Genomic DNA, 25459 nt, shown 5'->3' with positions numbered 1-25459 from the left:
GGATTTATGTGTCCAGTTTGGAGCCTTGGAGGTGTAGTCTGGCGTGAATATGATGTTGAACTGTGGATTGCGCTAGTTTATCTTGAAATGATGAGTTGTGCCCATACTGCCATACGGGAAGTTTTTTTTTACATTGCTGATTGGGAATGATCTACTCCCTCCGAAAAGTATTTAGAGCGGGAGGGAGTATTAGAAATTTGAAGACGAAGAGGCAAGAGGTCCGATACATGTTTTTACATTGTTATTATATAAGTGCGAATGGTTCATCAGAAATTTAAGGATAGTAAGAAATCCAGTGCATATACCGATATACGAATAAGCTAAACTAAATGTTCGGCGTATTCATATTTACGTCTTGGTCCGATAGTGCGTAGGTGATCGGAGTATATATCAAGTTCTCAACCAATTCGACTGATACCCGAGTACTATACAAATCCTACCGGATGACTACAATAGTCAAGACGTCTGCTATACACATTTTCATGGTGTCAGATTTATTCTTTCCCGAGACTCGTTAAGACGTCCCTTATACACGCCTTCACGTACCTCTACACTGTCTCTACTAAGATGAAACATGCAATGCATCGTATTTGGATGTTTTTTCTTTGATTGAGAATAATCTGGATAGCAAATTACTCCGTAAGTAACATGTGGCCATGTCAATGCAGTAACTGGGCCAGGCCCAAGAAGGAGAATGGTTATGCGTAGAGAGTTACGTATCGCACTCCACACTTCCTCATCTCTGTTTCACAGTCCGCCGCCGCCGCCGCCGTCGCCGTCGCTGGGAAAGCTTAAGCAGAGAAGCCATGGCCATCGGATATCTCATCGCCGCGTCCAGGTCCAGCCGTGCCCTCGCTGCCGCCGCTATCTCTCAGGTTAGGCCCCTCTTTTCCCCCTCCCGCGAGTTTCTCCAAGCTCACCATGAGAGAAACATGGCACCGATCTACAAGATCTTTGAACTGATCTGATGCATCGTGTTTTGTTCAGGCTTCCAGGGTGCACCAACACACCACCATCTCTCCCCTGCTCTCCAGGCTTGGACCGGTCGCTCGCGCCTTCAGGTAAGTTCGTGACGCCAACGCCATGTGCCACCTCTTGCTTGTGAAGAGTGTTGAATTGTATCTGTTCTATGTGTGCAGCTCAAGCCCTGGAGCAGCTGATGTTGATCCAGGCGTCTCCGTCATGGAAGGGCAGGTGTGATATTTTGCCTATTTCCGCCCTAATGGCTCTGAATCTATCATGTTCTGCTAAGTGTGTGGAGTGTACCCATTTGTAATCTGCAAATGACCAGCAATATCATCAAGTCATTAGTTTGTAAGGCCGTTGCTGTACCCGTAAGCAGTCAGTTGTGTGATGTTCAATTGCTCTGATGTTTCGATGCTGATGACGAAAAACCTTCGCTTGGTAGTAGTTATTTGTGGTGCTGCCGGTAGAAATTGCTAACAGACAGTTTATTTGCGCAGACACGGCGGGTGGGTAAGAAGGCCAAGGGCGCGAAGAGCGGAAAAGCCATGATGTTTCCACTCCATTTTCATTACGAAGACGTATTGCGTGAGGATCTGCTGCTCAAACTTAATCACACCAATGTCATGGAAGTACCTGGGCTGTTCGAGATCAGACTGGTACCAAAATCTACCTCTGATGCCAAAATCCAATTTGGAAAATTGGCCATGGAGATTCTGTGTGGTCAGAAATCCATACAGGCACAACTGCCTGACCATTTGAAATCAGGAAGGTCGTCAGCCAACTCATTTTTGGCGTCCCAGAAAGACGCTACATCTCTAAGACAGAGCATCATTCGAGGGCATGGAATGTACAATTTTCTGGTCAGGGTCTTGACAGTAATGTCTATGTTGGATTCTAAGGTATCGATAGAACAGGGAAACTGCATCAAGTTCTTCATGGCAACTGAGTTTTGCGAGTTCTCCCCAGAGATAGAAGATCATTTCGAGATCTTTGAGAATATTGGAGGCTTCAATGTGACTATTGTCACTTCCGCCTGTTCAAAAGAGGAGACTTCCCTACTGTGGAGTGGCTTTTTGCTCAAAGATGAAGGTGAAATTAACTAAGATGCTGGGGATGAAACAATGAGATCACAAGCGTCACGGCTAAATATGAACTCAGATGAAAGCTTTTAGCATTTTGTAATCTGTTCTTTTCCCAGGGCTAGCATTCCAAGGTGCCAAGAACGAAAAAGCTGGGTACTTCCTTGGCTTTTCTTGCTGCATTATTAGCCAGTTACTTGTGAAGTTTGGCTTCTCAAGTAGGCTATGATTCTGGATAGCAATTGGTGTAGATTTTCTTTTGTTACCTGACGCTAGCCAATATTTGTCTTGCTCTTGAAGTTTATCATTCGAACTGATAACATATTTACTGAGACACTGTGTTCCTCTTGTTGTTTTTCTTGTGGATGGACATATGGTGTATGTTACTCAAGTGAATGCAGGAGAGCAATTCTCAAGCATAATATTTCATTTTTAGCCTACTCCAACTTGCTTGGGAAAAGCCTTTGATGTTATTGTTGTTGTTGTTGGTGGTGGTTTTCTCTTGTGAATTTATAGATTTCAACTTGAGTCTTCTTATCTGGGAATGATATGTAGCAAGGTGGGCCCAATGAGTAATTTTTTTTAGTTGCCTGATGTACTGAACAAACGAGAGAAGCACATTCTTAAATATTGACTTTAGTTCTTAGAAGGTGACACAGATTATGCGTTCCTGTTGCATCATGGGAAAAATGAGGACATTGTATGGTTGCCTGCGCGAGGGCACTGTAGTTTGTTTGGTTGATTCTTCCATCTCCTATGATTAGTCATCTTTCTAATTACAAACTTGAAGTATATAGTATTCACATTCTCTCTGTTTCAAACCCTCCCTAACAACTACTTCTAATTACAAACTTGGAGTATTTTTTTAGACTGCTGACTTGTTGATGGCACACTAGCCATTAACCATACGGAAACAATTCAAAAAGGCAAGCAACAATCAATTCATAATGGCGTCAAAGAATGAGCATGCTAACATATTTGTTGCATTTCCCCCATAAGAGTACATAGTTTATGTTCATCTTCACTGCTACTCGTGCCCATCTAAAAAATGAAATGTAGAAATGCAGTCTTCATATATATAGAACAAGATGAACACAAAACGAACAACCATAGAAATAGAGTGCATGAAAAAATATAGAAATAACACATCGAGTTTCAAAGCAACAGATAAGTTAACACCCAAGTTCAAAAGGTAGTGCACGACACAAAGCTAAAGGAACATAATCGATCCCACTATTAATGTTACACCACATGATACATATAAATTCTAATTCCTTCTCCTGTCCGCATAATGCCTCTTCAACCAAATGAGCCTGCCCTCACTTGTCTTCATAGTATAAAACATGCAACGATTTTCAAAATTTCCAAACAATTTAGTTGTCATGTAGTATTCCTCATTTCCTTGAGCCCCACATTCCACAAATTTGTCCATGATGGCAATTTCACTAGTCAATGTGACAATATTAGTGGACGTCACCGAGTTGCTATCAGTAGTAGATAGCTCCGGATCGCTGGTAGAAATAGAATGGTCAACTATGTCATTGAATTCTCTTTGCACGGAGTCCTTCTTATTTGGGCTAGAGGCAATACAAGCAATCCCGCACTTCGAGTTTCTGATAACTGGGCTAGCTTGTACCTCCTCAGCAACCTTCTTAGCAGCCTCGGGCATGATTGAACTGTTCCCGTTGATATGCTCTTTCGGTAACATAACCTCAAGATCATCCAAGTACTCTGGAACCCTTTGCCGGAGGTTTTGATGAACTTGTTGTCCTATATAAGCAACACTCAACAATTAGTCATAGTGCAAAATGTGCAACAGACAAAAAAATAAGACATAATGGAAATTACACATCCATTGTTTATTTCCAACAACCAGCATCAGCTGTCACAGTTTTTCGGCAGTCCCAACCAAGTCCAGTTCATATATCTTTATAGTGTCTCCATGCTAAATACAAAGCCTTAGATGTTTGTGTTACTTTTTTGGTGCACTATAATTCAGTGTGCTGGGGAAAATCCACACTCTAGTTCTTATACCGCATGGGACTCAAGAAAGGAGTAGGTCGATTTCCTGCTAGCATCTGTTTGGAACAAACCTGACAAAAGAAAACTCTGAGAGGTAAATGCATACAATTTGCTTTCAGGGGTCTTGTCCTGTTTCATCTGTACACACTTATGAATTTGCTATCAAATATGAATAAAAACTCTAACCAGGAAGAAAAAATCGTAAGAACAAAGGGACTTGCGACAAATTTCGTGCCAAAGAAAGCACATACACCAAAAGCAGACCATTGAGCATACATACTCTGGTAATCTGCGGAAAATGTGCCACAGATCAGTCATATACAACAAGGATACACTCTAAGCTCTCGCGTCTTGCCAAATAAAGCACACACAACAAGCATATAGTACATGAACCTCAAGCATCTGCTCTGAAATTTTGCTGTCAGTCACTATGCCATAGATCAACCATAAACCACAAAGCCTGTGCCCTAATTTCACGGCAAACGCTTGCAACCAGAACAGCAGACAAATACACGAAAAAAATTCTTAGCGAGAAAATCTCAACTCAGAAACCACTTGCACTAAAGGGATTCATAGTTCTATGAGCACGTAGCTGTTAATACGAAAAAACCATGCCCTTATCTCATATACTTCCTCCTTTCAAGTCTTATCCAACGTCTTAACACTTTGACCACTGATACACTAAAGATATAGATCGGGCATGTGAAAATAGCATGGTTGTGTTTGTCTTGTAAAGTACCTTCATGCCATATATCCTATTACTACTAATTCTTTAGCCATGTTATGAGTGAAAATCATGGTCAAAGTAGTACATGATCTGTATGTTGGAAAATAAATGGGAGTAGCAGTTACTGTCAGAGACACGGGGTTCAGCCAACAGCCCACAAAACTAACAGTTCACTACCATTCGATCTTACTAAAGTTTGGTTGTATTATTCTGTTACAGATCTAAAGATACTAAGTATTACAGCACTGAATTCCTATAGAAGCATAACTGCTTCAAACCAAGGAAAAAGATCACGATGCACAAATCTAAAACAAAACTGACGGCAGTCTCTGACAGTGGTACTAAGGAAAAATCAAGTTATTTATGTACAGAAGTTCACCATTTTCATTATTCCCATGTTTCCTTTCTTTCAGAGTAACACAGACACCCATCATCTTCTCACCACAGCCTCCCCCTTGGCAGCAAATAACCCATGTCATTCCATTCTTCGGCAGCCAGATCAACAGGCAGGATGTTGTCCATGCAGAATCTTCGTTTTTTCTTTTCTTTAGCAGACATCAACTTCCTCCTCGATCAGAGATCATCGATCCACTGTCTGAATCTTTGGCCCATGGGGCAACTATGGAAGCATCTCGATTCTTCCAAATTATTACTTCAGGTAAGCAAGCATTTTGGAAATAGCCACTGCACTAGTACATCCTCGAGACTCCATACTGGGCAGCACCGACCTTATTGTAGCTACCTCCGACTGCGGCGATGCCGTTAAATGGGGCAATTCCCTGCATCATGTTAGGCTGCAACGCAGCCCTTTCTGCTACATCACCTTTCGGAGCACCCTTTGGAATGTAATAGGAGGTAGACCTCAAGTCGGGAGAGACCATCTTCGCATCCATGAAACGCTGCAAAGGCTGGTACTGCATGCGGTCTTTTTCAAGCTCCTGCTGTAACTCCCTCTCTGAACTGTCTGACTTTCGGTGGTAGGCGTATGCTGATAAATTGGTCGCAGCTGCAGGAAGCACTGGATTCCTCGCCACCCTTCGTTGACTGTAAGGATCCATAGCGCTTGAATTCTCATATGGTATTACCGGGCCAACCACTCTTCCTGGTCTACCTGCGAAATTTCGCAGTAAAGAGGTTATATCATATTGGTACCACTCGAAGAATAAAACACTAGACATCTACTTGGAAGAAACTATTACCTGCTGGAATCCTTTGGGGAACTTGGGAAGGCTTTTGGTCTTTCGGAGGAATTGGCGTAGAATGCACTGTAGTAGTCCTGCAAATTGCAAAGTAAATGTCAGCAACAAATTTGGGCACTCTATGTCATTATTATCACCCCAAATCATCAAATATGTATTGAAATTCCTGACTACCATACCATTTTTTGTCATCTAAAGCGATTCCGTAGTACCATATATCACCGAAGAACAATCTTTTAACTACGCGAATATAGCTACATTTAATAAAACTAACGGAATCTCTTTTTAAAACAGAAAAGGCAGAACATGGCAGCATAGACTATTAGTAAAATATTTGCAGTGGAAAGAAAAACCGTCAAGGTTCTTGTTACCTGGGGAGCGAAACATGCTTCCTGTCTGATGAAACAACTGCTCCTCCCTTCCCTCCATTTTCCTCCAAGTTGGCAAACTGCCTCCGGAAATTGTCAACAGCACTGCATAATAACATAGGCTCAACACAACCAAAATTGGATCAGTTATGAAAATTGGCATGCAAAAATGGTGAGGTAGGGTAGCAGGGGGTAAAAAAATTAGAAGAAGTCTTATGGTAACAACCTTGGATATAGGAAGTTCGGTTTTTCAGTTCCATTGATGTAATCCTTGAGAAGTTGAGGATGATACTCCAATATCTCCCGGAATATAAGCTCCTTTACGTCCTCTTTGGTAACCTTTTTCCGTTCAAACTCAAACTCCAATTTCGTTATTGGCTGGCAGGATGGTTCTCTCTCTACCTTCCCAAGGCCTTTAAAATATGGATCAGCTAAAGCCTGATTATGATAATCGAACAAAGAATATTAGAATGACCAAGTTTTTAACACCTAGGTTTTAGTCAAATTTTATGTGGAAACATTTACCTCTTCCGCCGTTGGTCTATCCTTGGGGTCAAATGATAAAAGTCGCTGCATAAGTTTGAGTGCAGCAGGATCTGCTTTAGGGAACCTCTCAGAAAAAGATACTGGCTGTTTTTTTCTCATACTACTCAAGTACCTCCTAGCCTTCTCATTCCGAATCTGCAGTTGCAAAGGGATTAATGATGCTTGACATTTATGGATAACGTACTTTGGATCATGAATCATGAACGTAAAAGCATACCCTGGAAACAGTATCCAGCGACGGCGTACCCAAGAGATCAGTCATTAAATCCAACTGGTGAACTACATTTTTACCAGGAAACAAAGGTTTCCCAGTTAAAATCTCCGCAAAAATGCAACCAATGCTCCATATGTCAATAGCTGGTGAATACTGCAGAAAACAAGCGATTTAGCATCCTGAATCTAACATATAAAACTTTTAAAGAGTGCAGCTGAGATCAGGTATTTATTGTCATTTTATTAGCATGGACCAACTGACTATCTAGGATCTAGTAGTAGTATGAACCTTGAATTCAGTCTGGTGACACATCACACATGCCTTATACAAGAAAGAAACTTGCCAAATGCCTGAAAATAAAAATATGATATCCATCATACAGCAAAGCTGTAGACCACACATGGAACACGGTAGTGAAACCTTGTACAGGGTTGTAGCGCCTGTACATGCTGAGAACTGAGCGCTAGCTCAGTGGCAGGAGTTCAAGGTGTTGAACCCACTCCTTAGGGGTGCTATTCGTGCTAAAAAGTTTCGTATCCTATCTAACAACGTATAGCCAAGGGAGGGATCATTCCCCCGTTTGTAACATTTTTATACCTTGTACAAGCTGTGAGTTGTGACAAACGATTATCTTCTTCTTTATTGCTATGCGCGTAATAATAATTATACACGATATTAAACAACATAGCCTGCTCAGGAATCGCATGAGGCATGTTTCTAAGGAAAGTAGCACACACAGTATCCTAACAAACAACTACAGAGGTGTGCACACTAATTACCTTAGTAAAGAAAGACCCACAAAGCTCAGGAGCCCTATACCACCTAGTAGCAACATAATCCTGCAGAAAATCATGAATATAAGATGAAAATTAAGTGACAAAATTCTATTCTTGAATACAAATCAAATTTGGAAAATAACAAGTATGTGACTCTAGTGCAGCAAAATCACATACCGTCCAGAATACAGTCGTAGGAGTGTCATTAAAGGCCACTCGTGCTAGACCAAAATCACATATTTTGAGTTTACAATTAGCATTTGCTAATATATTCTTTGGCTTCAAATCACGATGATAAACATTAGCTGCAATCACATAAACATCGGTCAGAATATAGACAATAGTAAATGAGCATGCACTTCGAATTGGAAATGGAGGGTTTTTTAAGCTGATAGCAGTAGTGACTCAATGATGGATAGTAGAAAATAATCATGATGGCATCAAAGGTAAACGCAAGTAAGTGCATTTGTCAACAAAAGGTATGAAACAAAAGTGGGGGGTATTTTTAAGGTCAATCAAATGCCAAATATCAGAATTTGAAGAAAAATTATCAAACACAAGTGCATAATGAATGGAGGGCAAAGCACATTTTCCCCTAAATATGGTGGCCTTGATTATTGAGTTAGCATTAAGAACTTCAGTGAAATTTACGTGTGAATGCACTACTCGAAATTGTGTATGCTCCTAATGGAGCGCAACAAAGCATCAATACTGTAGTGTGCATAGAGTATTACAAAAAGAACCATCCCTAGAATAGATACTTGAGAAAGACTATAACACGACGATGAAGAACTGTGTACTAACTCGGATTTCAATTTGAAAGAAGAGAAGCAGCATACCGGTATGAATGTATTTCAGTGCACGAAGCATCTGATATAGAAAGAATTGATGGTGCTCTTTGGTTAAGTCATCATTGGCCTTGATGACCTGGTGGAGGTCTGTATCCATCAGCTCAAAGACAACATAAATATCCTTGAAGTCCCTCCTCGATGGAGGTAACATTATGTGCCTAATCTCAACTATATCAGGATGTCTCAATAGCCGGAGTAATTTGATCTCGCGGAGGATCCGGGCAGCATCAGATAAGTGCTCAAAGATATTGTGTATTTTCTTGATTGCCACCTTGTCGCCAGTATGTTGGTCGATAGCTGAACAAACGACACCGTAACTCCCTTTGCCAATGACCTCCTGAATTTTGTACCGGTTAGCATCACCGTATTCACTGAAGAAGTCCATCTCCGATGAACCCTGAAAAGTGCAGCAAACCGAGTTAATATGCGCAGGCACAATGAAAAGAAAACAAGGCCCAATTTACAGAGTAACATCTGCCTCAAGGATTAAGCTTAATGTCAGATAGCCCAGCCTGCCTACAAGTATAATAACTTAGTAAAGTGCGAGACAAATTTCAGATCATTCTTTGGATAAACCCAAATACTTATCACGGAAAGCTTTAAATGAAACAATTTTGGTAAAAAAAAAAGACGAAGTTTATCTAGGGTGGTTTCCAAATAAATTACTATCCAAATCCTGAATAAAATAGTCAAATTTTGTATACAGGCTGGCTCACTGAAAGGGCAGCAGGCTCATAATCTGCATTCAAGTAACTCACAGAGGATTCTAGCGTGATTAATTGGACTCCGTTAGCTTCTGGATCAAGCACAATTGGGCTCCTGGACCAAGCTCAAAGACGGTAGCTACACCTCCCTGTCCGTGCTGTGCAAACCTCCTTGGTCTCCAGGGATGAGCTAAACGGCGCGTGTGGAGCCAAGTAATGCTTACATAAGCCCAGCAGCAGAATGAGTCCTTTTAAGGATGTGTTCTTGGGCACAAAACCATCCACATCGATATGCCGTCCAAGTGGGCATAGAATATCTTGCCAACCTAATCCACTAACGCAACTAAGATGATTGGCCATTATTTTTTTGGCAGGAAAAGGGACGGTATTTGAAGAAGGCCACAGAATTGGGTGTTTGAGATAAACATATCTACTCAGCGAATCTAATACGGCATTCTGCGTGTGTGGCGCCTCTCTTACTAAGTTGCATCTGAATCATCCTTTTTTCGTGCTTTCTTTCTGGTGCTGATTACCTTTAAGGGGCAATGAGTATTCTACTACTAACATGGAAAAGTCAGGGGAGAATATGATTTCCTTTAGAGGAACAAAAGCAGACGTTGCCCGAGCATAGAAGATTTCAGATATTATCGGGAAAAGCATCCAGCGGAGAGAACGTTGTGGTAATTCAGACAACTTGTGATCCAGAAACAGCAGGAGCGGGAGAGAATCTCTCTCGCAAGAAAAATGGAACACAGGAGCGGCTCCGAAGCTCTCGAGTATACGGAATTACATCCACGGAAGGATAAGAGAAGTCGCGGAAAACAACGGCGAGAACGGGCACGCGCTCACAAATCAAACAATTCGCCTGGGAAAAAAAGCCCGAATCCGGCGACTCCCGGTGCCCAAATCCTCCTTCCCCCGAGGTTGGAGCCCGCCGGACCAACCACCGATCTCCAAACGCGCGCGGCCAACAACCCACACGGGCACACCGTCGCTGAAAGCCAACCACCCCGCAACCAAGAAACAACAAACCACCGAGAGACCACCCACCCACCTTCCTCCGCTGCTGCTGCTGCTGCTCCGGCTGCATCGCTCCTCCGCGTCCTCACCGGTCGTCCACCCGCATTTGCCGCCAGGCGCTCGCTGCCGCCGCCGCACGCGCGGAAGAGAGATCTCTCTTCCCGGAATGAACCGATCTCTCGGTCGATCTCTGGATGGAAGGATCGATGAAAGGAGCGCTGGCTGGGTGGCTGCGACCCCAACCGGAACGCTCGCCCCGCTCTTGTGGCCTCCTGGCTCGCTGCGACTGAGCAACTCGCGGGGCGGGGCGAGGGGGCGGGTCTGGGTCTGGCTGGTGTGAGTTGTGGCGTTGGTTCGTTCTTGTGGCCGGGTGGGGCAAAAGGTGGTGTTGATAAAAGAGAAAGGAAAACAAGGAAGCTCCCTCCGCTCCGTCTCGTGCGATCGGGTTCGGTCACCGCCCTGCCCTGACCTGGGGGCCTCTCGCCGCCATGAGCGGGCGTTAAAAAGGCGAGCTTTATTTTACCGGCCGCGCGCCCGCGCCGTGGTGCGGGGTGGCTCGGCTCCATGTGAGGGAGGGTTTTGGGTTGGTTCGGGCGGCGTGGCGTGGCGTGGCGTGCTATCCAGCTCCACTTTTCTCCGGTGCCTTTTTTTTTTGGTTTTGCTTTGGCCGGCGCGACCACGACGACCCGCTAGCCCGGCAAAGCTGATTTTTGCGCTCTTCCGTGTGAGTAGACAAATGGAGGCCAGCTACACGTTTAAAATATGTACTCCTTTGTAGTTCGTAATTAGATTTGTATGTTTGTAATATATATATCATTGTCTACCTCTAGAATTTTATTTCCACTTTTCTAAAACTTTAACGTACAAATTCCGAGTGTTTAAAATTAAAATGCTCTGTGTAGCCCGCTCTCCGTTTTGAGTTTCTATTTCCTTCCTCACGTTTTGCTTTGTAAGGGCATTCTATCAAATTTGCCAGTATCAGTATCAAGATATTTAAAATTAAAGGGCTGCTTGTAGTTTGGCCTCGTTTTAAGTTTGTCATTTCCTTTGCAGCCTTGCAGGCGGCTCACATGGCCGGCCACATGGGGAGTAGCAAATTTTATTTGAACCGATCGAGCAGCTTTTACGCAGCGAAATCTCTTTTGGTTACTAGGTGAAAAAAAATAAGGACGTACGTGATTTGCGTCGGAAGTTTCGTGCGTGCGCCGTGCCGCGATGATACGATAAGATATCGCAACTATCGGGTTGGTGGATCTGGATTTCTTCCGTCTCAAGAAAATATGTGTGGATAACTGGATAAGGCCTCTCTACTCTGTCTCTCTACCCGAAGCTCGCCCACGTGAGGGCCAAATAATGTGCCATGCGGTGTTTAATCATGAGCGTGTGTCTGTAGGTACAATTTTGTTTCCGTTCTTTAATTTCCCAAAATTCACATTGCCTCGCCCGTACGATCCTCCTTGTAATCATATACATACCCATCATCAGCTCATATTTGGCCTAACAAAATGCTTTGAATTGAAGCTTTATCCAGATGGCAAAAAAGATTCAGCGCAATTTAATTTGGGCACACTTGTATTGAACATAGTACATGGGTGCGCCAATTTATTTGGACCAGGAAGAGTAGCTTTGTTTCTTCACCCTCACATTACTACAATTTGTAAACGGACATTTTTTCAACTTAGTTTGCATTTATGTTATTCTTAGACCTCAACACAAGTGACAGTCATCCACACGGGCACAATTGTTTTACCTCTTCCGGAAAGTCTGTGTGGCAATATCTATCGGCTCTTTTATGTGTGACCACGGATAACGCGGAATTTAACACTACTCAATCATGAGGACAAATCATTCAAAGCATTATTGTCTCGCTTGAATAGCAACATCATTCAATTTTTTTAGTGCTTCCTAGATCATTGCGATAGACATATGGGCTAGACATATCAAGCCTTTACGAGTGGTCTTTTTCTATTTGACTATGAATAATTAAGAATTTAATGTTCTTCAATAATGAAGAACCAATCATTTTAAGAATTATTGCCCCATACGATAGCTACATAATTCAAAGTTCTAGTGGTTTCTTTTGTTTGAATTTATCTCTTTCCTATGTAGCTGCGTGGACAAACTTGCATTTCCACCTAATTGTGCAAATATTCATACGCGCTAGAGCTTGTTTTATTGGATCATTGAAAGTTGTCTTTTAGCTTAGAGTATAAATCAACAAGCCTTTTCATTTATTTCCAAGGCATGTAAATTCGTTGTATTATTATCATGTATTGTTGTACTGCACATATGACAACAACACATTTACACAATGTACTATCAAAGCAAATATATGCCTTATATTTTTCAATACATGTTTATTCGTTGCATTAGTATCATGTACTATTGTACTACATAGTTGACAACAACACATTTACACAATTCTACTCTCTAAACACATAGAAGTCGTATAATTTGAAAAGATAATTAGGACATCTACTGGCACAATAAACTTCAAGGAAAAATACTTATGGAAGGTGTTTGGGTTTTAGGATTGGTAAAGAAATGGCCTTTGTTCTCGAAATCTCCCTATTCTTTCTATGGGTCACCTAAACCTCTCCGTCAAAGAATTTATGAGGGATTGTTTTGTACCGCTCCAACATATTTCGCAACATACAAGCCACGTGTCTTGTAGCCTTTTCCTACAATCCAACTATGCTCTTAACATAGTTCAAATTGTTGAATGTGTAATGACAACAATACAAAATATTCTTAAAATATAACATCATCTAGACCCTCTATGAACTGCAATATTACATATCTCTTTTATATAGTATTGACTCTTATTAATTCTTCATATGCATGTCCTTTGGACCAAAAGAATGGCGGCACTAGATTTCTCTGGATTGTCTTCTCATAGTCCCCATTATGCATGAATTTCAATGTCATCTGCGGCATATTTTCCAAACTCATTCTTGTAGGATCAAGAATGGTTTTCACAAGTTCTACCGAAATTACTATTCATGTGCTTTATATATGTTTTGCATCATCTTTTTTTTTTCACTTGCATTCATGCCAATTTTTCGTGTTTCGCACTACTACGGTTAAGAAAAAAAAAGGCACGTGGTATCAATAGTGCGTACGTGGCTAACCACATGTAGGTGGACGACCAAAATTTGTTTTTGCACCTCAACCCATGTATACAGATGTATGACGTGCAGCAGCATGCATCACATTCACAAATTTAATTCGACGTCATCATTGCGTGCAAACTTGTCTATATATGTTGGTGGGACTTGCTTCTTGAAAGAATTGACCATAAAATTAATTGGACCCAAAGAATTCGTCAAAGTTTGACAGAAATGTTTATATTTTCGACTAAAGTAAGGCTAATTAATCCAGGGTAGGAAATTGCTGATTTGTTTTTTATAGTTCTTGAAGATTTAGCTGTGTTGTTCATCGTGAGTCGGTGTCATATCGGTCTTGTCTCTGTCATTAAGCAACCAGTATTTTATTTAGTGAGTGCTTGTCGTGTTAATATATTTGCACACGGCACATTCGTTTCCTGTGATAAGAAGCTAATCAACGTGCGGTTTTATCCACGAAAGTAACCACGCGGCCGCTCCTGGATCTAACACAAGTCATGAGTGTTAAGTCATAAGAAATTGCATGGCTGCACGTTAGCTCGACACCTGTCGTTGCACTCAACAAGTGGAAATGGCCTCGAACTTCAGAACCGTAGTTAGCTTGTTCTTGCGTTGTAAACGTGTTTCCACTCTAATAGAGGTGTCGTCACCTGCATTCTTCTTGATCAAGATCCCGTGGATATTTTTTACTAGACAGTTTTTCATTTTACACAAGGACCCGTGGTCCGTGGATGCCGGATTTGGTGAAGAAAGTCGGCCACCAGCTCACACCACCTGTTTTCATCAACTAGCTGGGGCCTGGAGACTGGCATCCATCCGGTTGAGGTTGATCACCTGCTTCCCCGAACCCCGATCGATCGAGCTCCGCTCCCCGTACATGTCACATGCGCAGCCAGGAACCGGACAAGCCGGGCGGACGAGCTGTCGCTTTTACTGGAAAGGCGACGTCCCCATCTGCTGCCCTGCCCCCGCCGCGCCTTCACCGTCGGTTCGTGCTACGGCCGGGACACGAGCAGCTCGACTGACGGTGTCCCCATCCTGTCGTGCTCCTTTTTGAAAACGTTGCGTTGCGCTCGCCGTTGATCCGCGGGCGACGCCGCTCGAGACGGCGACACTCTCCGGCGCGCCGTGCGCCGAGACCGACGAGAGCCGCGCGATGTGGCTGTCTAGCTAGATACAGCGAAGCCCGCCGAGGACGACGGCGGCTTGGAACTTGGACGGGGGCGCGGCCACTTGCGCAAATTGGGGGAAGAAGACGGACGAGACACGAGAGAGCCCATCCGCTAGCCGGTAGCTGCCTAGCTAGCTGTTCCAGGTTCCATTTCGGCGTCTGCTAGCTCGTTGCTCTTCGGTTCGACAGCGACGACCGGAGCCAGGAAGGACAGCGTTGTGTCTCGGTGCAGCGCAGGTAGTCTCGGAGAAGGCTGACTTGGCCGGTTCTACGCTTAGCCGGGCAGAGTGGTAGACTGTTTGGATGTCGTTGGCTCTATACTAAAGCTCTTGATTTGATTTGACGTGAGTTATTGTGTTGATGTGTGGAATTCCTTTTGCTGCCAGTCTCTTGGACCAAAATTTTAACCAGCCAGCTTGAGCTAGCTATGGTTTCCTAAAAGATAGGTCACGGGAGATATTTGCAGGTGACAGGATCGGCACGGCTGTATCTAATTTAGGTTTGTCATGTCAGAATGGCTGACTCAAAGATACGGAGTACAATTTTTGTACTCACGTGCAGTGTACTTTTGCGCGAGCATCACCCGTGAGTGAGGCCGTGAGGATTGAACGAAAGCCGGTTCTATACCGTGAACCACCTTGAAATAGATTAATCGATTGAGTTAAAGCACAATATATAGGCGTCAATCTTCTCGTAATAATCCATGCAATGTTCAGAAAGCACGTGCAAGCCGGACCAACATTTTTTTCTTTAAAACATAGTACAATCGTATACGCTTATATATGCATATACACTCACCCTATGAAGTCACAAAAAACGGATTCAACGGGTTTTGAGATTGATGAAGTCACCACATACATCTCGCCGTCGACAGGAACGTCGCATGTTCCACCTTTAGTGCAAGTTCAATAGTATAGCGAATTGCCAGCTATAAGCAAGATGTCATCTCAACTATAGTCAACATATAGCTAGCATATACAATAATTGGTTCTAAAATGCACTACTTTATCAATACATGACTCATCTTTTAGTCTCACGATACTACTAGGAGCACATGCTAGAGTTGGTTTATACATGAGAGCCCATTTACATTATCTTTTTTCTTCTCTCCCCTCCAACTAAGCATAAGTATTATATTTAAATCTTTGAGTCTGCTGACTAAGCATTATTGTACTTGCTCTTATGTGACACCAAAGTCTCAAATCTGGAAATTTAAACTCTGGTAAGTTTGGGTGTCACTACCCTTCTAACCATCCAACCACGGGTTGTGTCTCAGCCAAACCAACATTAAACACCAACAATTCGAAAAAAAAATTAATACCAACAAATAACATGAACAATATCATTATATAAAATTAAATAAATAAAGTAGCATGTTTGTCTGCTTGTACTTTATTTAAATACTAAGATATGTGATCCGTGATCGATCAAGCTATTGACTCAAAGTCAGCTCCAAACGTTGGATCACCTCTATAGGGACCTTATGCATTTTGTATGCAATATATTAGTTGTAGGAACCGGTGGAATCTTCCTTTCAATAATGCAGTTGCTCAAAGAGATCTTAGCCTGATGTACTTAAAGGAACTCCCAATAATTTCCATATGATAATTTAAGATGTAGTGAGCCCAAGGGGTCCCATACATGCCTCTGCCGCTCATGTTAGGCCATGTTGATCCGTTGGAGTAGTTGGCCCATCCTAGTTTCAAAATCATTGTGGCCTCCCTTTTCGTGCTACACCTACAGTGATCGCAAGTTTCCCTCAAAAAAAAAAAAAAAACCTACAGTGATCGCAAGTGGAGTGGAGAAACCGGAGTGATGCTGATTGGTTAGTAAAGTTTTAATCGTGTAAGTTCACTTATTTTGATTTTCATATAGTCAACTTTGAAAATTTTAGAAGATCCTACATTAAGTATTGTATCTATGTTGCAGATTTCTCTTCCAGATATAGTGAACTTACCTGGACGAGGCGTTTTTGCACCCGGAAGCATATGATCCCGTTTTTTGAAATAACTTTTAAACTTAGTTAAAAATGTTAAAAAATCTGAACCAAAAATTTACATGTACATTTCGACATTATATGTGCTTATAAAGTTGTTTCGAGGAAAACTGATTTTTTTGTGTTGTGTGCAAAAGAAGACAAAAATTGGTGCTTAAAAAATCTTTTCGAGAAAAATTTCTTTATCATTTTTATACTGCACACAAAACATATTATTTTTTCGCAAAACTTGGCGTGCATACATATAATATCGACATTACGCGCTAAATTGTTGTTTACATTTTTTGATATTTTGAAATGTTTTTCTCAGATACAGGAGCACATATAAAGTGGTTCTTCTCGGTACACGCCAAATTTAAAAGTGGTTTTCCGAACTTACCTCCTCTTTTCTCAATGTCTAGCGATGCAAACGCCCAACGGACCAAGCTTCGTCACACATTTGGATTCCGAGCTCCCTGACAATATAAGCCCAACGTCTTCATGTGTTTTTTTTTTGCAGGGAAAAAGCACGTGATATATTAAAGCCTCGGACTTACAGTCAGGTCCAGCAAGAAAATAAAATTACAAACAACTTCTCCAGACCCTGATGTTAAAGACGACCCTGATGCCGCCGATGGCGCGCCGCCACCACTGCATCCCTCGATGGCTTGGTACTGAGATGCAACCCCTTCGCGGACGAGAAGTCGCCGGTCGTCGGATCCTAAGAACCTACACCATAGGCCATCATCTCCATCGCAAGGCTCCATATCAGCTCCTTCTTCAGCTTCATCACGATCCGGCCCGACCGCCACGCTACTGCCGGAGAGGGGAAGACGAGCTTGACAGATCCGAAAACCCTAGAGCTCGGGGAAGAAGAAGACTTGATCGCAGAGCTCCTGAGAGCGCCTCCGCCGGAGAGGGTGAGCTTCTCCACAAAACATCGGGCCGACCGCACCACCTCCTCCTCCGCACCGCCGGCAGGCCACATGGAGAAACCTACACTATATACATGTTGTGGATCGACGATTCCCCACCCTCCCGCCACCGGAGCGGCCGCGATGTTCTGACGGCAAGCGAGGTGGATCTCCTGGCTTGGTTCACAAATACGCTCCTCCCTACTGTAGCGGGGGAGGTTCATGTGTTTTGTGTGTGCACCTGACGGTGTGGTAAACACACTAGGAAGAACTTTCACTTGCCAAGCTGTGAGAGTTCACACTGACTCTCATGCTCAACTCAACAGACCTGACAAGAGGGGTTTAACATCTGCAATAGACTTCACACGATTATCACCTTAACGCAGAATAATCAATCAACGTACCCTTCGCATGCAGCATGCGCGAGCTCATATGCATGGTGGCCGAGATGCGTGGCACTATCCACTTGACGATCACACTCGCTGATAAAACCATAAGAGCATCTCCACTCGTCCCCCGAGGAGGCCCCCGGCGAGCGTTTTTTCCATCCGGACGGCGAAATTCGGCCCAGTCGCACCCCCGGTTCCTCGTTTTCGTCCGGATTTGGGCCTAAATTCATCCGGCGATCCCACGCCCCCCCCGGCCCCCCGGGGAGCGCTCGGGGACTCCGGACGAAACGAAAGCGCGCGCGAAACGGCGAGGAAACTTCCCGCGCGTCTGGTGGCCCCAACTTGTCGGCGAGAGAAACCGATCGTCGTCCTCATCGCATCGTCTTCCGCGCGCTGTAAAAGCCTACCGCCGGTCTGCATTCGCCGGCCACGCGGCGAGTTAATGTCGTCGTCTTCCGCGCGCTGTAAAAGCCTGCCGCCGGCATGCATTCGCCGGCCACGCGGCGAGTTAATGTCTTCGTCTTCCGCGCACGCATCGTCTTCCGCGCGCACTAAAGGCTGCCGCCGGTCAGCTCGCCGCGGACGCGTCGCAATCCACGCGGCATTTAATCCCCGCGCCAGCCACGCCTATATACGCCGGTCCGCTCGCCGCGAGGCGTACCCCGTGCTCCACTCTCCCTCCACTCTCCCTCTACTCTCAAGATGGCGTTCTACGACGATGACGGCGCAGCCAACAACGGCTTCCCCCGCCGGTCGCTCCACGCGTGGGAGGGGCACCTCCTCCACCAGGCGGGGTACCCCTGCCCGCCGGACACGAGGCCTCCCGGAGGCGGCTGGCGGCTAAGTGCTGGCGGCGTTCCAATCCCGCCGCCGCCGCGGGGCCATGCCCTCGACGTCGCCATCGAGGAGGCGAGGATGACGATGACCGACGAGGAGCGCGCCGACCCGCGCCACCACCCCGACAACTACACGCGGTGGAACTCCTACTTCCTCCGGCGGTGGGAGCGGGAGGCGGCGGCCTCGGACGACCGCCGCCTCCGCTGCGCGCGCAACGCCGCGGGCCGCCGACGGTGGTGGAGCGCGCCGGGCCGGACACTCGAGGCCGTCGTCGAGCACATCGAGGGCGGCAACTCCCCGGTGCTCACGATGCCCCCTCTATCGGCATCGAGGGCATCGGCGAGCCGCCGTCGGGAAGCGTCGGCAGCCACGGCGCATGGTCGCCGGCTCGTCGTCTTCGGATCGGCGTCAAGGTCATCCTTGGCGCCGGTGAAGAGGAGGAGGCGACGTCGCCTTCGACGCCGGTGCGCGTCAAGAAGGAGCCGGCGTCTCGCCGGCGACCGAGGCGCAGCAGCGGCGCCCTTGTCATCCGAGAACAGCCTTCCGCGCCGCAGCGGCCGGAAGAAGACGAAGAAAGAGGCCGCCGCAAGCCGCCTCGCCGAGGAGGAGGCGAAGCGCGGAGGAGGCCGCGATGGCGGAGGCGATCGCCGTGTCGCTTGCCGACATGGAGGAGGAGAAGCGCGCGGACGACGCCGCATCGGATCAGGCCCGGCGCGCGCGCGGCGCCGAGAGGCGGAAGCGGCGGCGGCCGCTGGACCTAGCCGCCGCACGCCAACTCGCCGCCCGCGCCGCTCCAACCGCCAACGACGATGTCGCGCGGTACCGCCGTCTGCGACACCTCCATCCGGCGTCGCTGTCCCCGTCGTCGACCTCGAGTCCTCCGACGACGATCGGTACAAGCCATCCCCGGGGTGGGAGACGCCGCCGAGCAGCAGCCAGGCCGCGCAGCCGAAGGCCAACGACGACGGCTCCGACGACGACGGCGACGGCGACTACACGGTGTTCTACCGCCATTTGGGCATGTAGAGCGCCGTGTTTTAAAATTAGCGTTTGAATTCCCCTAGCCGAATTCGAAATATAGTCGAATTCGGCCTCTATGTATGAACTCCGCTTAGTTTTAGTCTAAATATCATTAAATTTAGTCTATATTCACCCGAATTTAGCCGAAGTTTGTCAAGTTTCCGTTTTTTAAATTCGCATCGTCGACTTCGCCTGGGCACGCGGCTGGGAAACTACTACTCCCCACGCCAAATCTTCCTCCAATCCGGACGAAAATTTCGCCGGATTTGGGCGTGGGGAGCGCCAACGAGTGGGGATGCTCTAACATAGAGCAACAGGGCGCGTGTGGGGAAGCAGTGCGGTACCATCCATACGTGATTAATACAGATGATTCTGTAGCAGCACTTAGGATCCCCTTTGTACGCATCACAGCTGAGGCTTGCAGTCATACAGCGTTAGTTTACATACTCGAGCACTCTTTTGCTTACAACCGTGCCTACAGCTTACGGTCTATGCAACGTCTGCTGCTGTAGGACCTCAGGATGGACCCAAGATGGATGCCCACTTCCCCAGTTATACAAGATCCAATGGGAAAGACTTAATACAATGCAACGGTCACTTTCCCGCCATTAGAAATGGATTGATTCGTGGAGTCTTTGTCACCGCCTTTAAAGCAGAAAGGAACAATTACTGTTTGTATAATTGCAGGAGCCCCACAGACACAGTGCTTGTATGTCGGGAAATATTTGTATAATTGCAGGAGCCCCACAGACACAGTGCTTGTATGTCGGGAGTACTGTATAGACTATCTAGCGTTGTTACTGATTGAGAATTGGGTGCAGTGATTGATTGTCATGGTGAGTCTGGTGACTCGTCGCGTCCGGCAAAGTGGGCAATTAAGTAGTGTATATCCACTCCGTTGCTCATTGGTTCAGCCGGATACTCGTAAACAATCTAGAGATTCTCTGACGTACCCTATACAAAAAATGGAAAATAGCCCGAGAATTGACAGTGGCCGGTAGACGTACAGCAGTAGGAACACACTAGCTAGTAGCCTGGTACCCAAACCCTAAGACCGGAGATCAAAGTCAGTCAAAACCCGTAATAATAAATATACAATTGGAGTAACGGACAGGCACGGCGATTTCGACAGCGGCTCGCCCCAGTGAAGAAAAGAAAAGGCGAAACGACGGCGACAGAGAAGTCTGAGTAGCAACATGCAGATATCGTCCTAGCAATTAGCATGGGATCCACGTCGGCGAGCCTATCCATAGCAGACCGTGTATGGACAGCAGGCAACGGCAACAGGAGGAGTGCTGGGACGCCCAGGGATCCATTCGCTCTGAAAACGAAAATTCTTCTCTTAAAAAGGCAGCGGTCGGCCTTGGTTTGGAGATGCCATGCTCACCAAGGAACAGACACGGCCGGTGTCATTTGGCACGCATCCCGGTTTTCCCGTGCGGGCGTCGTCTGCTTGCACTTGCCAGTGCAGATTGGTGCCATTTTCTTCCACTGTATGTATTCTCAATCAGAATAATGGCAGCGCCACCACTCCTCTAATAGGACGGATCCAAAAATTTAACTTTGGGTGTTCAAATTTCAATCATCAGAAAATATAAAGGTGAAAAGTTAAAAAAAATGGCCCATGCCTTCACCCCATTAAAAGTACAAATCGACCATTGTAGCAACAATATCTCAAAAGGTTTAAAAACATGGAAAAACCAAAAGAAAATTACAATACGCAATATGATCTATCATAGCTTCGAAGCCGCACGGCGTCCCTCTATCCCTACCGCTATCGGCCCATCGGCTTTCTTATTTCCCTTCTCTGCTTAGCCCGGCGCCAGCGACATTGGAGCCATGGGGCACCGCCTAGCGTTGGGTTGGTTCTCGGTTTGGGAATGTTGGTCATTGGTCGCTACTTGATTTGAGAAGGTCACATGTCATTACTTATTTTTTCTTTGCAAGAATAGGCTGGTCGCCGCTTTGCCATCGCTCAGTCTGGCCTGCTTGTTGGGTCACATTTCGTTGCCGTGTGAACTACTCCCTCTATCTACAAATAAGTGCAATATCTAACTTTGGTCGTAAGTCAGACTTTTTAAATTTAACTAACTTTATAGAAAAAAATTAAGAACATATGACATCAATGTGATATATTGAACTACACACTAAAATGGATCTCACTATACTAATTTAGTGTCATAAATGATATTGTATTTTCCTATAAAGTCCGTCAAATTTTAGTAGGATTGACTTAGAACAAAAGCTAAAAGTACACTTGTGGATGGGGAGTATTCGCTAATTCAAGATTTAGTCCCAATTTAGAAGAGAAAATGTGAACTAGTCGTACATAGAAATACCATAAGTGATACATGAACAATATACATTATGTGTAAGCAATTTTTTGAGAAATATTTGGGCTTTCATCTGCACACCGATGACCCATGGTGTATCTGTCCATGCTAATGGCTGGTGGCTCGGCAAGTCGGCAATGTCTCAACTCTCGTCCCTGCGAGCATACCCACAATAAACATATGGTAGGCAATACATGATCGTAAAACCTTCAGACTTTTCTAGAACATGTGGATTCTGAAGAGTTATACCGCCGGAATGAAATCTTGCCGTCACGCATCATGATATGCGTTATGATGCTTTGGAAGCAGCGACGAGAAAGGGATGTATGTGAAGTAATGAGAAACGAGGCTTGCCAGCGTAATTAGCGTGACAGTAACGTGCTAAAATTTACGCAGGCAACACATCACGCACTGAAAACGAAAATTCTTCTCTTAGAAAAGCAGCGGTCGGCCTGGTTTGGAGATGACATGCTCACCAAGGAACATACACGGCACGCATCCCGGCTTCCCCATGCGGGCGTCGTGTGCTTGCGGTTGCCGGTGCAGATTGGTGCCATTTCCTTCCACTGTATTCTCGATCAGAATGGCAGAACCACCACTCCTCTAATGGCTAGGGGACAAATCGATCAAGTGCTTTCACCTTTCTAGGTTAGTGGCGCGCCGATGCTGGGTTGGTGCTTTCCCAGCATGATCTCATTCCTTCCTTGCTAAGTATGTGGGCCTGCCGTGGTTTCTTGCGGATCCCTGCCGGCTGGTGGCTCCGCAATGTCTCAACTCTCATCCCTGCGAGCAGACCCACAATGAACATATGGTAGACAATACATGCATGGTCGTAAAAACCTTCAGACGTTTCTAGAACACGTGGATTCTGAAGAGCTATACCGCCGGAGCAGTCCATTGCAGAAATCTTGCCGTCACGCATGCATGATTTGCGTTATGATTGCTTACAACGAGAAAGGGATGTGAACAATGAGAAACGAGGCTTGTCAGCGTAATTAGACTGACAGTAACGCGCTGAAATTTATGCAGGCAAACACATCGCGCACTACTGAAAGTCTGAAACTACCCATTCGACCATTCGTCGACTCGAATCCGTGTACGTGCTGCCACACACATGTCATCGATCTCGCCTCAATGATGCGCGCAATAATGCAAAATTAATCCACTCAACAGATACATACACTTGCCAGTTGCCACGTACCTAGCTAGCCAGACTAGCGACCCGCGCGCGTATCGCCGGCGTGCTTCTTCCTACTACGAGGTACGAGCGACGTGTAATCTTGTCCGCCGCATTTTAGCAGTTGGAGCAATTAATTTGGGAGAGATTTTCCCTATCAGATCGAGCGACAGAGCGTACGCGGTCGTGTTTTCCTTTTCTTTGGTTACTTGGTGAAGGAGTTTTTCGACGTCAGTGGATTTGTAGCCTAACATACGCGATGCAATCTCCGTATGGAGAAAGCAACACAGATTTAAAGGTTCGTACGTCAAAGTGAGTTGCTTCGGATCAGGCAAAGAGAAACAAAAGATGACAACTGCTGGCTAGATTTTCTGGGAAGATGATAAAGGTACTACAGTGTTGAAATGTACTACGGAGTACATATTAACCAGCCTCTCTCTAACGTTTGGTATTTTCGGTGCTCATCAATTTAATATGGTACTATTAGAGCTTTGAGGCCACAAGTTTAAGACGTGGGCAACCGCACTATTAATCCAAAATTTAGCCAGAGCCCTTCTCTAACAGTTCGAACTTTTTGGTGAACTGGCGGCTCATCAATTCAATATACAAGAGTATACGTCCGATGTAGTATACAATTAACAATTGTAAAGCATGTTTGCTCGGACGATAACGGAAACCCAGGGCCGGTCCTGAGATTTCGATGGCCCGGGCGGAACTAAAATTTTGGGCCCTTCTTATTATAATTTTTTTTCCCGTATGATGATGAAAAATAAATACCTTAAGTATACCCAACTAAAATATTAATATAAAAATAACAACCGTCCTCTATATCTACATCATCTGCTACATCAACATTATTATGTGCCCCCATAACAACTAGCACCAACTAATCTGGATTGCTCAAAGTGCTCGAGCTATTCTTGGTATATCCTTCTTATTTTCTTAGCACCTCGCTCCTAAAAATAAGAATAACAACTACTAATCAAAATTTAGAACCCAAACTAGAGCATATAGTAGAATTTCAAGAAAAACCCGCGCGACGGGTGTTCTTACTTTCTATCTTAATCTTCTATGCAGATTGGGTGATTGCCTGATTGGGGACATGGGACTGCCAGACTGGCACCGGGAATCTTGGACTGCGGCGGCCGGCGAACCAGCAGGCAGGGCATCAGACAGGGCAGCAGATCGTCGTGCGCAATCGCGAGTCACAATCGGGAGAGAAAGAGCAGCCGAGCAGGAAACTGCCTGGGCGAGGCGATAGCCACGACATTTCCGTTCCGTATCGAACCAACTATCGATCAATGGCGACCTTTGGTATCGCTGTATGACTCTTATCGATCAGATGGTAATCATACGTGTGCTGAGTGAAGTCCTGACTGGCCGGATCGGAAACGAAAAGAAAAATAAAAGACGCAAAGTATAGATCCAAGTCCATCTAAAAACGTTTACTGTTTTCTTCTACAATGTATAATAAGCCTATATAAAAAACTTAGGCCCCTAATTTTTCTGGGCCTGGGGCGGCCGCCCCGCCAGACCCCCCAAGGGCCGGCCCTGTGGAAACCTGGTGTTAAACCCTAATAAAATGCTCCTAATGCAAGAGTCTTCAACAATAAATCAGCGCCTCTAATCATCTTACTTCAAATCATCAAGGATGAGGCCAAGCTTTGGATCGCCGCGGGTGCAAAGCATTTGAGTTTTGTAATAACGGGAGAGTAATCCCTTGGTATCCCACCAGCGGAAGCAAAAAACGGTGTGGGCTAGTGTTGTCGGCATGAGAGGGAGAATATTTCCACCATTTCCCTCTCTTTTCCCCCCATTTCCCCGCCCCGCCGCCACAATTTCCGATATTTCTCTCACCGCTGCGCCCTCCTTGCCGCATCTCTTGCGACGGCATGTCGCCAAGGAAATTCAATGGTCTGCGTCTCGCCGATGAAGCCGCACCACCGACGAAGGTGAAGAAGCCACGACAGTCGAAGGAACGTCCACCAAACTGAACAAACGCCCAATGGTCGACGATGTTGGAGAAACACAGAGGGCAGCTTTGAT

The 25459-nt window shown here is 45.4% G+C and overlaps 2 protein-coding genes across 3 annotated transcripts; one reads left to right on the top strand and one right to left on the bottom strand.

The window, feature by feature from the left end:
* Window positions 1-720: 720 nt before the first annotated feature.
* LOC127343224 (large ribosomal subunit protein uL5m) lies at window positions 721-2474 on the top strand. The gene is made up of 4 exons (XM_051369345.2): window positions 721-875; window positions 988-1061; window positions 1140-1194; window positions 1464-2474. Exons 1-4 carry the CDS (start codon window positions 807-809, stop codon window positions 2067-2069), a joined length of 804 nt encoding a protein of 267 aa, XP_051225305.1. The 5' UTR covers window positions 721-806; the 3' UTR covers window positions 2070-2474.
* Window positions 2475-4935: 2461 nt separating this feature from the next.
* On the bottom strand, window positions 4936-10891 carry LOC127343222 (mitogen-activated protein kinase 8). Of its 2 annotated transcripts, none has more exons than XM_051369342.2 (10): window positions 10507-10891; window positions 8737-9145; window positions 8075-8202; window positions 7901-7960; window positions 7125-7274; window positions 6887-7042; window positions 6588-6799; window positions 6365-6466; window positions 5994-6070; window positions 4936-5905 (listed from the first exon to the last, which is right to left on the bottom strand). In XM_051369342.2, exons 1-10 carry the CDS (start codon window positions 10540-10542, stop codon window positions 5484-5486), a joined length of 1752 nt encoding a protein of 583 aa, XP_051225302.1. In that variant the 5' UTR covers window positions 10543-10891; the 3' UTR covers window positions 4936-5483. The 2 variants fall into 2 exon arrangements, with proteins under 2 accessions (XP_051225302.1, XP_051225303.1); XM_051369343.2 differs by lacking the exon at window positions 10507-10891 and adding an exon at window positions 9507-9686.
* Window positions 10892-25459: the final 14568 nt, after the last annotated feature.

The sequence above is a fragment of the Lolium perenne genome, chromosome 3 (assembly GCF_019359855.2).
Source record: "Lolium perenne isolate Kyuss_39 chromosome 3, Kyuss_2.0, whole genome shotgun sequence".
In the NCBI taxonomy this organism is placed as follows: domain Eukaryota; kingdom Viridiplantae; phylum Streptophyta; class Magnoliopsida; order Poales; family Poaceae; genus Lolium; species Lolium perenne.
This window is presented reverse-complemented; position numbering and strand designations above follow the sequence as displayed.